Source organism: Trachurus trachurus (genome assembly GCF_905171665.1).
Source record: "Trachurus trachurus genome assembly, chromosome: 21".
In the NCBI taxonomy this organism is placed as follows: Eukaryota; Metazoa; Chordata; class Actinopteri; order Carangiformes; family Carangidae; genus Trachurus; species Trachurus trachurus.
The window spans coordinates 32,554,014-32,570,514 of NC_139899.1; the positions used below are offsets into that span (position 1 = coordinate 32,554,014).

At 38.9% G+C, this 16,501-nt stretch overlaps 1 protein-coding gene across 1 annotated transcript; it reads right to left on the reverse strand.

The window, feature by feature from the left end:
- Positions 1-511: 511 nt before the first annotated feature.
- On the reverse strand, positions 512-16,131 carry dnajb11 (DnaJ heat shock protein family (Hsp40) member B11). Its single transcript, XM_083996426.1, has 10 exons — positions 15,945-16,131; positions 15,252-15,408; positions 13,102-13,199; positions 11,907-12,039; positions 11,096-11,238; positions 7,139-7,221; positions 3,971-4,028; positions 3,719-3,830; positions 2,318-2,477; positions 512-712 (listed from the first exon to the last, which is right to left on the reverse strand). Exons 1-10 carry the CDS (start codon positions 16,016-16,018, stop codon positions 648-650), a joined length of 1,083 nt encoding a protein of 360 aa, XP_083852552.1. The 5' UTR covers positions 16,019-16,131; the 3' UTR covers positions 512-647.
- Between the last annotated feature and the right edge of the window lie 370 nt (positions 16,132-16,501).

Genomic DNA, 16,501 nt, shown 5'->3' on the forward strand with positions numbered 1-16,501 from the left:
TTTTAAGTGGAAAGAGATTAGTTTTGACTAGAAATGAGACATTTGGACAAGAAATAAGACAAACATTCTTGTAAAGACTGCAGTGTGGACAGGTGGAGCTGGTACATTCATAAACTCTACAGGACCGGGTGGAGGAGCTGCAGGAGGAGGTCGTTCTGGCGCTTCCTCTTCCTCTTCCTCTTCTTCCGGTCAGTCGGTAGCTGCAGCTGAGTGAGTGTCGTTTCCCCCCAAAACAGGTGAATTTGTCTTTTTTTAAAATAAACCTCAGGCCTCATTACAACATAAAGTGGTGGAAGCAAAAAGGAAGTAACAACAAAAAACAATTTGTACACTTTCAAAATAAAACGTAACGTCTGCTAATCTGACAACGAGCTGCAGAACATTAAAAAATAAAAATAAAATCCATAAATTGGGTTTCAAGCCGTCGTCCTGAGAACAATCTGTAAATAATAAATACACCCTGGCCAGAATTACGGAGCTCGCTCCTGTTGATTGAAGGTGTGTAACTGTGTGTGTGTGTGTGTGTGTGTGTGTGTGTGTGTGTGTGTGTGTGTGTGTGTGTGTGTGTGTGTGTGTGTGTGTGTGTGTGTGTGTGTGTGTGTGTGTGTGTGTAATAACTCAGTCCAGGCTGTGTGTGTGTGTGTGTGTTAGTATCCTTGTAGTCCGTTGTAAACCTTCTGTACAGATCCCTGCTTCAGAAGATTCCTGATACCTGCAACAACAACAACATTAACTCAGTGACGTTTTCATTTAACTCACTTTATAAAATGTAATAAACAGAGCTGATATTTAATGTTCACAACAACCTGAATTTGGTGATTTCCAAAATTTTACATCTCAATAATACTGTATATATCATGATGAAAATCCCGTCTCTTTAATCTGGCTTTAAAAGTGGATAGGTACCACCTCTGAGGCAGTGCTGTGTTTCTGCCTTATGAAATATATGTTATTCTGACATATTTTAAGTTTTTATGAAATAATTTCACACTATTGATACATGTTATGACACATGATACATGTGCTTTATGAAACAGAATGAGAAACCCTACATTTGCTCTGGAAAAATCATCAAATCTACAGAGTCCATTATTAGTTCACACATGTAAAAGGCAGAAACGCAGAACATACAGTACAACATGCTTCTCAGGGTGTCCCATTAACAAACATTTGAATGATTTTTTATACCTCTTCTATGTGTGAATAAACGATTGAATTGAAAAAAAAAAAAATAATAATAATAATAATAATAATAATCTGGCTTTATGTTCTAGTCTCATAGTTACTTTATTCTATTCTACAGTTTTACAGTCTTCTATTTTATTACTTTCTTCTCTCTTATTGTTATCTTTCCTTTGAGTGTTTTTATATTTTGTCCTATATTTCTATCCTGAATTTTATTCTATTTTATTACATTTTATAGTTTTTAAAAAATATATATCATCATATTTTATTGTGTTTTTATTTTAAAGCAGAAGTAAGAGGAATGTTTGTGTTAATATAAGTCTTAAATAGTTGTATCTTCCGACAGCAATCACTTCTATAGAGTGTTTGGTCTGAAACACGGGTCTGTCAGTCACTCTGCTCTGCTCTGAGCCCAGGAGAAAACTTTCCTTGTATCCTACAACCTTTATCCAATGAGGAGAGAGAACGGCATAAAGGGGCGGTCCTCTCTGTGTGTGCAGCCAAGGGATGCGCGTGAATGTGGTGACGTAGGGACGAGGGCGGGGACTGCTAACTCCATCTGCTGACAGGAAGTTAGACAAAACCACCGGATCGCTTACTTCTGCTTTAAGTCATTTAATTTTTTACTATTGCTATATTTTATTGATGTTTTTAATCTTCGTGCATTAGTCTCCATGTCATTCTTCTTGTTTCACTTCACGCTATGAGATAATAACACAACGTTACCACACAGAGTTGTTTTAGAGGGAAATACAGAGACTGATGATGAAAAACTGTCCCTGAAGGTAACGCACATCAGAGGTTTTGCATGAATTTCCCTCTAAAACAACTCTGTGTGGTAACGTTGTGTTATTATCTCATAGCCTGGTGAATGTGCAGCTCACAACTTGTCCACCAGAGCGTTGTGGAGTTGTTGGATTGTGTATTTGATGAGTTTGATGATGAGGGAAACCAAGAAATCCCATAATGAGCCTCCGTAGCGTAGCTCTGAGCAGCTCACGGCTCTGCTCCGCCGTTCTAAAAACAGCTTGCACCGACAATTAAAGGTAACGAACCTACTGCTATGACTATAGGGATTATGGCAATGGGCCAGTTTGCCAAAATGTTGAACTATCCCTTTAAAGGTGCTCACCGTCTTTCTGCTGGTCGTCCAGCTGCGTCTGAGGGAACTCCACGTCGAAGGTGATGATGAGGGAACCTCTGATGTTGATGTTGTCGAAGTTGGGCAGACCTTCTCCTTTCTTCCACATGCGAGCGCCGGGTTTGGTGATCTTGTCTCTCACTATGTGGACCTGTCAATCAAACACAAACACAGACACAACCGTCCAATCACAAGCTGCTCTTTGTTGTAATAATAAAGTTTGTGAGGAGGAGTCGAAGAAGACTGGGAACATTTACTGTATGTCAGATACAATAGAAAACCTCTAATTCAACACTATGGAGCTTTTTGCTGGAAAAAAAAGATTTTTTTTTATCACTGTAAGCTCAAAAAAGACACTATAACAATTCATCTATATGCTGAAGACAGTGTGGAGGCCTCGAGGCAAATCATTTTCACATATTCTGTTGAATATTGTTCCCTTTCTATAACATTTTGCAAAAGGTATTCCAGACAGACATTCCTATTGAGTTTGTATCAGTGTATTTAAGAGTTCTACCTTTGTCTCTCTAATGACAAATAGTTTATTTCAGATTTGAAGTGCTGCTTGTAGGAAAGCCATAACAAGAAAGTGGTTAAAACTAGAAAAAAAACCTACAGTGGATGAGTGGATTGACATCATTTGTGACATTTTTAAGATGGAAAGAATTACATTTGCCATAAGACTACAAGACAGATGGATTAGGTACAGTATGTCACACCGGTTCGTCTTATGTCCCTTTCTCCCTTTTTTTCCTTTTCAATCCTTTAGTATCAGTCTTTTTTTTAGTATCACAAATGTGCACTATGGAGTTTAGTTCTTAATTTTGTATTTTATAAATGTCATCGTTTATATTATTGACTGAGGACCAATCATTCATATCTGTATTACACTGCAAAAACTCAAAATCTTACCAAGAATATTTGTCTTATTTAGTCAAAATAGTCATTTCTAGTCAAAACAAATCTCATTATACCAAATAAGACTCCTCGCATAAAAAGTAGTTTGTTTTTAGACACTTTTTACTTCTTTCAAGCAGATTTTCATTTGAAATAAGTAGAAAAATCTGACAGTGGAGCAAGTTTTTCTTCCTTATTACAAGCACAAAAAACTTGCTTTCACTGTCAGATTTTTCTACTTATTTCAAATGAAAATTAGTTTGAAACAAGTGAAAATGATCTAAAAACAAGTTCATTTTTAGGTGATGAGTCTTATTTTAAGTGAAAAGAGATTAGTTTTGACTAGAAATGAGACATTTTGACAAGAAATAAGACAAATATTCTTGGAAAGATGTTATGGAGTCGCAAATATATTTCTGTGTGATTCAGTTGTAATTCACAGATGAATGGATGAGGATGGTGAGTTGTTATGTGAATGAACATGTGATCCAGAACCTTGTGTCCGTCCAGATGAGCGACGTCCATCTCGAAGCCGACCAGCGCCTCCACCAGGGAGATGGTGACGTTGGTGTACAGGTCGTCCCCTCGCCGCTCGAACACCGGATGTCTGCAGAGAGAGAGAAGCCCCGCCCACGAGCACATCAGTATCTCAACACCGACAGGAAGATAGAAATAATCATCTCACTGATCTGAAACTAACAGAAATATAGAAATAATAATACGACACATAGAAAAACATTTTCTCACTTCAACACTTTGATGCGGAAACGCAGATCTCCAGGTTCTCCATCGATGTGAGGCTCACCTGTGGTCACACACCAGGTAACAACAAACTGATTTAATGGGATAGTTCAACATTATGGCAAATTGGCCCATTGCCATAATCCCTATAGTCATAGTAGTAGTTTCGCAGTAGAGTTGTTTTAGAGGGAAATACAGAGACTGATGATGAAAAACTGTCCCTGAAGGCAACGCGCATCAGCGGTTTTGCATGAATTTCCCTCTAAAACAACTCTGTGTGGTAACGTTGTGTTATTATCTCATAGCGTGGTGAATGTGCAGCTCACAACTTGTCCACCAGAGCGTTGTGGAGTTGTTGGATTGTGTATTTGATGAGTTTGATGAAGGGAAACCAAGAAATCCCATAATAGCGTAGCTCTGAGCAGCTCACGGCTCTGCTCCGCCGTTCTAAAAACAGCTTGCACCGACAATTAAAGGTAACGAACCTACTGCTATGACTATAGGGATTATGGCAATGGGCCAATTTGCCAAAATGTTAAACTATCCCTTTAATGTATTTGAAACTCGTGACAATAACAAAATCAGCCACCAGGGGGGGCTGTGAGGTCCAGTAGTTTAGGAGAACAGCTTTTGCACAGAAGGTTTTATCAATCTATGGTTGCCCAACATGGAATATAATATAATAAAATATAATATAATATAATATAATATAATATAATATAATATAATATAATATAATATAATATAATATAATATAATATAATATAATATAATATAATAATACAATACGCTACCGCTGGTCAGAAGGGAAAATTCAACATCTGTAGCATTTAAAAAACAGCTGAAAACACGGCTTAGTGATAACCAGCTCTGTAAACATTAAAGGTAGTTCTCTTAGCCTACGTTAGAAAACTAAAAAATAGTAGTAGTAGCACTTTACTCCATGCATTTTAAAACCAGCACTTTATGACAGATGCATTTTAATGAATCTTAACAGCACTTTACGACACTTTTTGTCGATTAAATGCATTTTAATTTCGTACTACTCCTTGCTCCTTCTGACTGCAGCTACTGTGTGATATATTGTACTGTATAAACAGTTGTGCTCAAAAGTTGACATACCCTGGAAGATTTTGTAACTGTGTAACATTCATTAAGGAAAACATGAGTGATCAGACAAAACAGTTTTCTCTTATTCTTAATGGGATTCAAATTAAACTGTTGAGACATCCAGAAATAACACAATCATTTAAAAAAAAAAAAGATCAGAGAGTCTGACCAACACATTTTTGATGGTACCAGACTGTAGTTTGGTATCAACAGAACCTCAATTTCCACTTTTATGAGAGCTTGAACTCTGCTGACTGGCTTTCTCACATCTCTGGACATCTGTTTATCTCCTTTTTATGTTTTGACTCAGAATCCTGCAGAGTCAGTGCAGCAATGGATGAAATGTGCAGGTGTTTGTCTCATTGACTCTTTATGCACAGACACTAAATACAAGCATCAAGTTCTGTGTCAGTCTGTGTGTTTATCATCAGGGTAAAACTTTGAGGGTATGTAACTTTTGATCTGGGCCATTTTGGTGTTTGCACTGATCATTAGGATTCAAAAAGATCAAACAGAGTTGTGTGACAATAAATGGCTTCGCCCAGCCACTAACTCTGAATAAAAAATGTTTTGTTGCATAATTATCAATTATATTTCCTGAAATGTAGCCAGTTTTTCACAAATTCTGCCAGGGTATGTCAACTTTTGTGTTGTGATGTATTGTAACTGTATTGTGATATACGGTATTTGTACCATGTTGTGCTTTGTTTTGTCCTTGTCTAATGTTGTTTTAGTGTGAACCGCGGGACTGCAGATGAGAAATTAGCTTTAGAGCTAAATCTGGCATATTTACATATCGAGGGCTTGGAGCCAGAGGGGCTTTTGACAAACTTTACAGGAGAGACAAAACAAAATTTTGACCACACTTCAATCAACTGTATTCATTAACCTTAAACCACAACATTGCAACCACAGACATACTTATATGAATGAGTATTTATGTAATAAACTTATGGCATATTAACACAATGAACATGTTCTAAAACATTTTAAAATCAAAAAAATATGGCAAAAACGTCAGATACGCCCTTTTGGCACCAAACATTTCCAAGTCTTCTATGGACATATTGGGCGTATCTGCTGAATAATGCATTGAATTGATTGAATAATTAACACTTGAATAACACTTGAATAAGTAATTCATTTTCATTTAACTCATTCATTAATTATTTCAAAAGGGTCCTATGTTTCCCGCTGTTGCTGGTTGATGGACTCTCTCTACTTATCTGGACTGTCTCTCTCTATCTGGCCTGTCTAGCCTCTACCTGGTCTTTTTACTGTACTAAACTTAACCAACTCCTTTCTTCACTGCCTAAACCCGACCAATGGGACAATTACACGTCCCACTTAAAGTCACAACTCAACTTCGCACTCCAAAATAGGCAAAAATCTGCAAAGTCACAACTCCACTGCAGGTATGGGACCAAAAATGGCTTGTTCCCCGGGTCCTTTTGGGGAAAAGTGAGTCACACACAAAACAGGTACATAGGACCTGGGGAACATAGGGATGACCCCAGTAAGGCTCTCGAGGCATGATTCTGTCTTACTGTCATCACTCTTGCGAGGACATACATTCAAAAACAACTCTGACTCATCTTCAACTTCTTCACTATAGGATTCATCAGTTTGTTTCATAATATTCATCAAAATCTTTTCTGCCACAGACAGTTCCATGTCTGCAGTTTTCTCAGCCATTTTCAATGCTGTTTAAGGGCAACAACTACACTTACGCCCTTCTGGCTCTGAACAAACATGTGGGTCCTACATGTATTTACATGTATTTTTCAGGGCCAGAAGGGCGTAAGTGCACTTAGGCCCTTCTGGCTCCAAACATTACTCACACTTTTGTGTTAGGTCTTTATTGTTTTGTTGCTTTATTCAATACAGTTTGATCTCAGATAGGTCTTTTTGGCACCATTGGATAGAGCTCATCAAGACCTTTCTTTTGATATATAGAACTCATTTTCGCCCAAAATGCCACTTACGCCCCTCTGGCTCCAAGCCCTCGATATACAGAGTCCTGTTACAAATAAGCAAATAAAATGAAAATGAAAATAAACTCACCCTCTCCAATGAAAGGATATTCCATCTCATCCCTCACTCCCTGCTCGATCTCCACCTCCAGCGTCCTCTCTTCATTCACCAGCCTGAGGAGGAGAGAGAGTTAAAGGTTCGTTAGACGTCACAAACCGAAGGAAGGAGCCGATCCCCTCAGAGTCAGAGTGTGGGGGGTTGGAGATCTTTTTCTGGAGCATTTTTTACTAAATTGTTTGAAATCCTCTTCACACTCTGATTGCAACCAATTAATTAAATGCTTTTTTCACAAAAATGAAAAAAGTCAGTCACCTGTGGGACGGGCAATCCTGAAAAAACGGGAAGTCAAAGTCAATTGGATCGTGATGCGTCAATCAAAGCTGCCATCGCCGTCTCTCCCTCCCTCCTCTTCGTGCACTAAACGCGTGCACAATCAGAGTCTTCAACAAGTTACGACCACGGAAAAGACAACGCTCACATTGGGTCGACACCTTCACGGCTTCACCTTGATGTGAGCCAACGCTGAACAAGCTGCGTGATCCTGAGCTCTGGAGGCTTCAGAGAGAAGAAGTCTGAGGAAAGAGGCTTGGACTTGTATTGGATGCGTGTTTTCAAAATGTGGCCAGATAGAACTGTTTTTTCAGGATCTCCAACCCGACCTTTAAAGGGATAGTTCACCCTAGAATGATATTTCGCTCATTATCTACTCACCCTCATGTTGACTAAGGGCTGGAAGAATCTTCAGAGTCCACCGTCCCTTCTCTGAGTTACAGGGGGTCTTGGCGTAGCAGTGCATTTCAATGCAACGGTTGCAAAGGGACACCGGAGCTCTTCGTAAAAAAACACACACAAAAAAACATCCAAATACCTCCATGATGCTCGTATGTAATGTCCGTCTTGTGCTGAAGCCCCAAATTGCGTAATTGTCCCGAAAAAAATTAAATAAGTCTATATTTTAAGCTTGTTTGTAGCGGAAGCTTCTCGAAGCTCCTCTTCCTGGTCCGTCCAAATCTCGCGTGATTCGCAGTAACCGCACTGACGCCGGCGTAAATCACGCGAGATTTGGACGGACCAGGAAGAGGAGCTTCGAGAAGCTTCCGCTACAAACAAGCTTAAAATATAGACTTATTTAATTTTTTTCGGGACAATTACGCAATTTGGGGCTTCAGCACAAGACGGACATTACATACGAGCAGCATGGAGGTATTTGGATGTTTTTTTGTGTGTGTTTTTTTACGAAGAGCTCCGGTGTCCCTTTGCAACCGTTGCATTGAAATGCACTGCTACGCCAAGACCCCCTGTAACTCAGAGAAGGGACGGTGGACTCTGATAATTCTTCCAGCCCTTAGTCAACATGAGGGTGAGTAGATAATGAGCGAAATATCATTCTAGGGTGAACTATCCCTTTAAGCACAACTGCAAACACCGATCCAGCCACTGATGAGCTGGTGAGTGGAGGGAACTAAAGAAACATCCTAGTATTGCACGTCAGTCTACAGAAACTTGAAGTGGCATAACAACGCTGCCATGTGAATGTGACTGAGAAGACCCAGATGGTGCAGCAGAGTCAACACCTTCCAGGCAGCGTTAGTGTCAGTTACATGTTCATGTGTAGACAAGACGAGTCAGAGAACAGCATTTTTTAATTTAATTTGTACATTTTAGAGTATTATTTAATAATCTGGAGTTTGGATTTAATTCATTTTTTATTTTTATTTCAGTTTATTCAGTTATTTTTCCACTGCTAGTTTTAGTTTTAGTTTTAGTGAACTATAACAACCGATCTGAGGACACGAGAGAGGAAGTGAAGTTTTATCTCTGATCTTCAGCAGCAGCTTTTCACACATGACAGCATCAGACTGTGTGTTATAGCTTTAGTCTCTGTAGCTGTAGCTAATAAAGTGACACGTGGGTGTAAATGAGTGTTACATACTGATTAGAGTTAGGACACAGAGGACAGTTTGTAAAACCACTTCTTTACTGTGAAAAACAACTAACTACAGAGTGTAGATTAGATTCCCTTCCTCAGCTCCATCAATCATTCACCTCACAGTTTTCCACTCAAGTTCAGTTGAAACATTATCAACTCTTTTTGAATTTGCTGTTTGTCATCAAATCTGAAATACAAACCCTCAGCAGCTGGTATGATTTTAGTTTCTGTTGATTCATAGTTGAGTCTTTATTGCATTTATTAATTTAGATTTCCTGATGGGGTAACCCTTTAATTTACAGGCCGTTAATTACATGATAATGTCAAGAAATAGCCAAGAAATAACAATTAACTGCATCACAATGTCTAAAAACAGCCTAGAAATAACGGTCAGTCTCATATCAATGTCATGTTTTTCATAATAAAAGATTACACATTCTTTTCATGCTGCGACTCTTTTGGGAAAGGAATTTTTTTCCACCAACTCCTTGCAATTGACCGTTATTTCTGCTCTATTTCTAGACATTATGACGCAATTAATTGTTATTTCTTGACACCATCACGTAATTAACGGCCTGTAAATTAAAGGGTTACCTGTATCTCTGTGTTTCCTGTTCTCAAAGTGGGAAACTTTTTATTGAAATTTTACCACTTTCTGAGAATTTTCTAACTTTTTTTTTTTTTTTTTTCAGAAATTTTATCACTTTTTAAATTATTGTTTGACTTTTTTTTTTTAAATTAATTTTACCACTTTTCCTCAAATTTTTTTCTTCTCAATTTTTCTTTTTTACTTTATATACTTTTTGTATTATTGTTTGCCCCTTTTTTGAGAGAGAGAAATTTTGCCAAATTTTTCTATAATTATTTGAGAAATTTAACCACTTTTTTTCTAAACCTTTTTGCGAAATCTTACCACTTTTTCTAGAATTCTTTTGAGAAATTTTACTATTTTTTCTCAATAAAAAAAAAAACTTTTTACTATTTATTTTTTTTTTCAAAATTGTAGCACTTTTTTCCAGAAATTTCTCTATAATCTTTCATAAATGTACGCCTAATTTAAACGTACATTGATTGTTTGTGTATTTATGGTGTTTGCTTCAAAATGTTGTCCAATGGGGGTCCAACCGTGGTCTAATTTGTGTCAGTTTTGGGGTCGTTGACCAGTGATACAAGAAGTATGAACAGTTTACCACCTAAAAAGCAGTTCACCCACTACAAAAAATTAGACTACACCACTATACGCCTATAGGTCTAGTGATGGGGCATCTCAATTAGTTTTCAATTAAACATTATATATTCTTCTGTGTTAAAGGGATAGTTCAACATTTTGGCAAATTGTCCCATTGCCATAATCCCTATAGTCATAGCAGTAGGTTTGTTACCTTTAATTGTCGGTGTAAGCTATTTTTAGAACGGAGGAGCGAAGCGGCAGGCTGCTCAGAGCAACGCTATGGAGGCTAATGGAATTTCTTGGTTTTCCTCATCAAACTCATCAAATACACAACCCAACAACTCCAAAACGCTGTCGTGGACACGTTGTGAGCTGTACAATCACCACGCTATGAGATAATAACGGAACGTTACGAGACGGAGCCGTTTTAGAGGGAAATTCATGCAAAACCGCTGATGCGCGTTGTGTTCAGGGACAGTTTTTCAGCAAGCAGACTCTGTATTTACCCTGTATTTACCTCGAAAACGGCTCCGTTTCATAACGTTCCATTATTATCTCATAGCGTGGCGAATGTGCAGGTCACAACTTGTCCACCAGAGCGTTTTGGAGTTTGGGGATTTTGTATTTGATGAGTTTGATGAGGGAAACCAAGAAATTCCTTTAGCCTCCATAGCGTAGCTCTGAGCAGCCTGCCGCTCCGCTCCTCCGTTCTAAAAATAGCTTACACCGACAAATAAAGGTAACGAACCTACTGCTATGACTACAGCGATTATGGCAATGGGCCAATTTGCCAAAATGTTGAACTATCCCTTTAAATACATCATGATTGGACTTTAGAGTCAGTTGTGTTGTGTTGTTCGTCCACCGTGGTCGCTGTCTGACTTACTTGACGTTGGGACACTCGTCACACACGGTCTCCTGGGTCATCTGGAAGCGCCCCGGTCCGAGCTGCGTCGTCCTCATCTCCTGTCTGCAGTTACACTTCCTCTTCCCAGGAGCTTCTTTGGCTATCGGCTTGTTACGCACGACCTGCGGCCGCAAGAAGGCAGAGCGTGGTGAGTGAGAGAAGCAGCAGAGAAAGAGAGACACAGAGAGAAAGACAAGCAGATGTTGGACCAGAATGAGACTTCCTCCTCCTCCTCCAGGGTTTCTACAGCTTAAGCCAAGTTCAATTTAAGTCTTTTTAAGACTTTTTTAAAGCCACTTGAAATGAAATTTAAGACCGACTTCATAATAAACACAAATGCAGAAAAAAGAAAAAAAAACACCACATCAATTACATAGGGTTAGGGACAATTTGACCCACTTTCCTATGTGATCCAAGGTAAAGTGACTGCTACATGAACATTGGATTGTGTCTCTTTCCAGCTGTCCTTTCAAAATAAATGCATAAAAAGTCCGAAAACAAAACAAAACACTGACTCGGGAGCTGGTGACGGTGAGAGATTTAGCGTTGACGGCCGCCACTAACTTCTCTATGTCGGAATGTTACCAATTATTTTGAGATTTGAGACTAATTACAACCATAAAATACCACTTACCATGTGTTAACATTTTTAAGACGTTTGAAAAATTGATTTAAGACATTTTAATGCCAATTAAGGTTTTTAGATTAATGAATTTAATGCCTTTTAAGACTTTTTAAGGATCCGTAGGAACCCTGTCCTCCTCCTCCTCCTCCTCCTCCTCCTTCTCACCTCCACAAAGTTCCCAGAGTACACCTCTTCCAGCGTGACCTCCAGGTCCAGGATGATGTCGTTTCCTCGGGGGATGTTTCTGTCCTGCTGCTGCCGGTTTCCTCCAAACATGAACCCAAAGTCTCCGAAGAAGCTGCAGAGGGACAGAGAAGAGACAACATCTGTAGATATTTAACCACTAACTATTCATTTTAAAGGGATAGTTCAACATTTTATGTGCAAATTGGCCCCATTACCATAATCCCTATAGTCATAGCAGTAGGTTTGTTACCTTTAATTGTCGGTGCAAGCTGTTTTTAGAACGGCGGAGCAGAGCCGTGAGCTGCTCAGAGCTACGCTACGGAGGCTCATGGGATTTCTTGGTTTCCCTCATCAAACTCATCAAATACACAATCCAACAACTCCACAACGCTCTGGTGGACAAGTTGTGACCTGCACATTCACCACGCTATGAGATAATAACACAACGTTACCACACAGAGTTGTTTTAGAGGGAAATACAGAGACTGTTGATGAAAAACTGTCCCTGAAGGCGTAGCGTAGCTCTGAGCAGCTCACGGCTCTGCTCCGCCGTTCTAAAAATAGCTTGCACCGACAATTAAAGGTAACGAACCTACTGCTGTGACTATAGGGGTTATGGTGATGGGCCAATTTGACAAAATGTTGAACTATCCCTTTAATAATCGATTAATCGGTCGATTGTTGTTGTTTTTTTCGATTAATCGGATTTAAAAAAAGCATTTTTAATTTCTGTCTCTTTGTTCAAAAACAGAACATTATTTCAAATTGATGGTGCAGAAAAGTGCACAAATCACAGGCTGCTGCTTGAACAATCTGAGCTGTTAAAGTCATAAATTATTAAGAAGAATTAAAGAAAAAAACAACTAAATGTTGATGTCAAACAACTTTAACAACTGGCCATGGACTAACACAAAACTAACTGTTAACTTAACATGATTTGTTTCACACTTTAGAAGATTTTAGTTGAAACATTTCCCTACAGTCTTTACGCTCTGCTCAACGTGAAGCAAACAGCTCCCTCACATGAGTGATGTATTAATGGCAACGAATCAATAATGAAATCCGCTGCTAATGCTTTTACTAATCGATCTGTTGTTGCTGCCCTACTAACTAACTAACTAACTAACTAACTAACTACTACAGTAAAGAGACATTATGATGTGATGAAACCAACCTGGAGAAGATGTCGTTGTGTGAGCCTTGGTGACCTTCTTTGAGTCCATCCTCTCCGTACATATCGTACTGTTTCCTCTTCTCCTCGTCCGACAGCACCTACAAGAAAACACCAGTCAGTCACACAACTACTAATGTAATGTCATTGTTTATGTATAATATGTCAAAATAATACAGATTTAAGTTAATAAAGTACTTAAAGGACGATTCCAGGCAGGGGAACAGACAGAACTACTGCAGAACAGGTGACGAAAAGAAAATCTGCAGATTCATTCTGTTAGAGCTCAAATATTAGGAAACTATAGTAGAGCCCCGGGTTGAATTTGACTGTAATTGTCCTTTAAAAAGTTACTAAATAGGAATAAATAGAATACAATCAATAGGAGACTTAAAGGAGTAATTTGATTGAAACATGTCATAGTAAATGATTTCAGTTGTGATTTAAAAACCTTGATGGGAGGATATTTTATAGTGAAAGTGCGTGGACAGAGCTATTTACACTGTGTTCAGGAGGCTACGGGTCATTTTGTTGCATCTGTATTTCATTTTTTTGGTTGGTTTCCTGTGTTTATTTATTTACATTGTGTTAGCAGCATAAACCTCAATGGATTCATACAGACTTTTATGATTTTAGATCATAACGGTGATGAGCAAGTGCATTAATATACACGTCGACTATCCCCCAACAGCTCGTACACACACAGGCTCAACACAAATGATATTAAACATTAAACTAATATGAGGGTTTTTTTTCTGTTGCACATTCCTGGCTGACTCAGAACATCTGCATCCAGAAGCTGCAGATGTTTAGGAGTAAAAAATCACTTCTCCCATCTTGTCCCTGCAGTGTTTCCTGAGCCGCTGCGCTGCCGGTACGGTGAACAACCACCAGAGAGGATAACGTTTCCATCCCTCAGGCTCACAGCTGCACAACGGCACCTGAGCATCAACATCCTACAGCCGCCGTGTCCTACATCAACAGTTGGAAGCTGTTTGGGTCCAATTATAAGAAACCAGAGTGGACGATCTGGCAAAACTTTAGCTTTCACTCACGTACAGCATTTTCAGTTTTAGTATAAATATATATATATATATAACTACATATTTATACACCATAAATCAAAAAACGATCGGAAGATAAATATTAATCAATGTGATTTGTATTCTAAATTATAACTAAATGGACAAGATCAAGTATGACATTAAAATTAAAAAAATAGAATAATAGAAAAAAGAGGTTTCAGAAACCTCATAGCTATACTAAGGTCTGAATACAGAATGATGGTGGAAATATAATGTGCTACAACACGAATTAAGAAACATGTAGTAGCAAAGTAACAAAGAAACGTTTCAAATCAAACTTTAAATCTTTTTTTATTTATTTTTTTACCACTTTTTTAAAATTATTTTTATTATATTTTACCACTTTTTCTAGATTTTTGCCACCTTTTTTTTTTATATATAAATTTGACCACTGTTTTTTTTTTTTTTTTTTTTAGAATTTTTACCACTTTTTTCTAGAAATGTTTCAACTTTTTGGGAGAAATTGTACCACTTTTTCCCCCAGAAATTTCACTATAATCTTTTCAAAAATTAATTTGAACATATATTGACTAAGTAAGCATTTGTGTATTTCTGGTGTTGGCATCAAAATGTTGCCCAGTGGGGGTCTGTGGTGCGATCTGTGTCAATTTAGGGACCTTGATGTAAAAAAAACTGTTTGGGAGCCACTGGTTTATTAGATGATGACATAATGCTGATAAGAGTCTTTACAGTTAGTGTCAGTGTGACATCTGAATCCACTCCCACTGACTGATGATGATCCACGTCGGTCTTTACGCTGCGCCAGCGTGTGCAGCCTGACAGCCAATCAGAAGCAGCCACACGGTCTAGTCGACCAATCACAGCAGCTGCTCCGTTTCTAACGACAACCAAATAGCTAACAGAACAGCATAGATAGATAGTACAAAAGACTTTTGTTTCCTGCTGTTTCATACACACACACAAAAAACTACAACCAAACCAAAATGTTTCAGTTTCCCGACTGTTAATTAAACACCAAACACAGAGATCAGTGTGAGTGTAACATGTTTAAGTTATAACAGGAAGTTTGTTTCTAACAGCAGCTCCATCACCACCAGCCTCACTCACCTCATAAGCTGCTCCCAGGTCTGCAAACTTGTCCTGGGCTTTGGGGTCGTCCGGGTTTCGGTCCGGGTGCAGCTGCAGGGCCAGTTTCCTGTAGGCCTTCTTGATGTCCCGGACTGATGCGGACTTGGTCACCCCCAGAATCTGGTAGAAATCCCTCCTGCATGAATGAAACATGGAGGATAAACAGAGGATGACACATTATAGAGGAGCTAACCGGCTGCTAGCTGCTAGATAGGCTATCCCATCTCTTTTAGCATCAGTTTGTTTCCATTTTAGCAGGGGAAAAAAACGACGCCGAATTGATCTTTAACACTTCCTGTTTGCTATATATCATTTAACAACCAGCTAACTATCAATAAGTCACTTTGACATGGAGGAAAACGTAAAAATGTGCCGTTTCTCAGGTGAGATCTGGAGCAGCACAGAGCTAACTAACTAACTACAGCTAACTTTAGTTGGACTGCTTTGAAAACCTTAGCTTATCATCTAAAATAAACTAAATGTTACATTAGATAACAACACAATTAGTATTATTTTTATTATTGTGTGTGAACCGGTGTGTGTGTGTGTGGCAGCTCTACACACATGTAGAACCGGTTTGGACCAATCACAGTGGAACATGTGTAACACCAGCAGCTGGAGAGACGCTTTTCTGCTGTTTCTCTCCTGTTTCTCTCCTGTTTCTCTACTCACCCCGCCAGCACCGCCGTGATAACGCAGAGCAGCAGGCAGCACACACGGCACAGGCTCATCCCTTTAGCAGCCATAAGTTTCAGATTAGATCCGACAGCAGAAGAAGCAGCGAAACAAACACAACTCAGCCCCGGCGTTTTGAAGGTTGGATCCCCGGCTGCCGAAGCCTCTTGCTTCCTTCCGCCTGTCAGGGGGATAAGCCCCGCCCCCTCTGGACTACGTAGCGCCTCTCTGCCGCTGGCCACGCCCACATTTAAAGAGACACGCCACCCGCTTCGGTTTTTTGAATAATAGGGGAATGGAGGCTATAATGTCGCGTTCATGACATATCGATTACATCGTAATTATGAGCACCCGAGTGGGAAAAAACAACAACATTTAGGTCAGCCTCCGGGTGAAACATTAGAAGTTTCCGACAAACTACAGAATCAGAATCAGAAAACAGAAATGTTTGTATTGGCAAGAGCAGTAAAGGTCACAAAGTACAAAAATAGTAATTAAATTAAATACAATAATAAAAATATAGTGGTGCAAAAAAACATATATGAAGAGTTCAT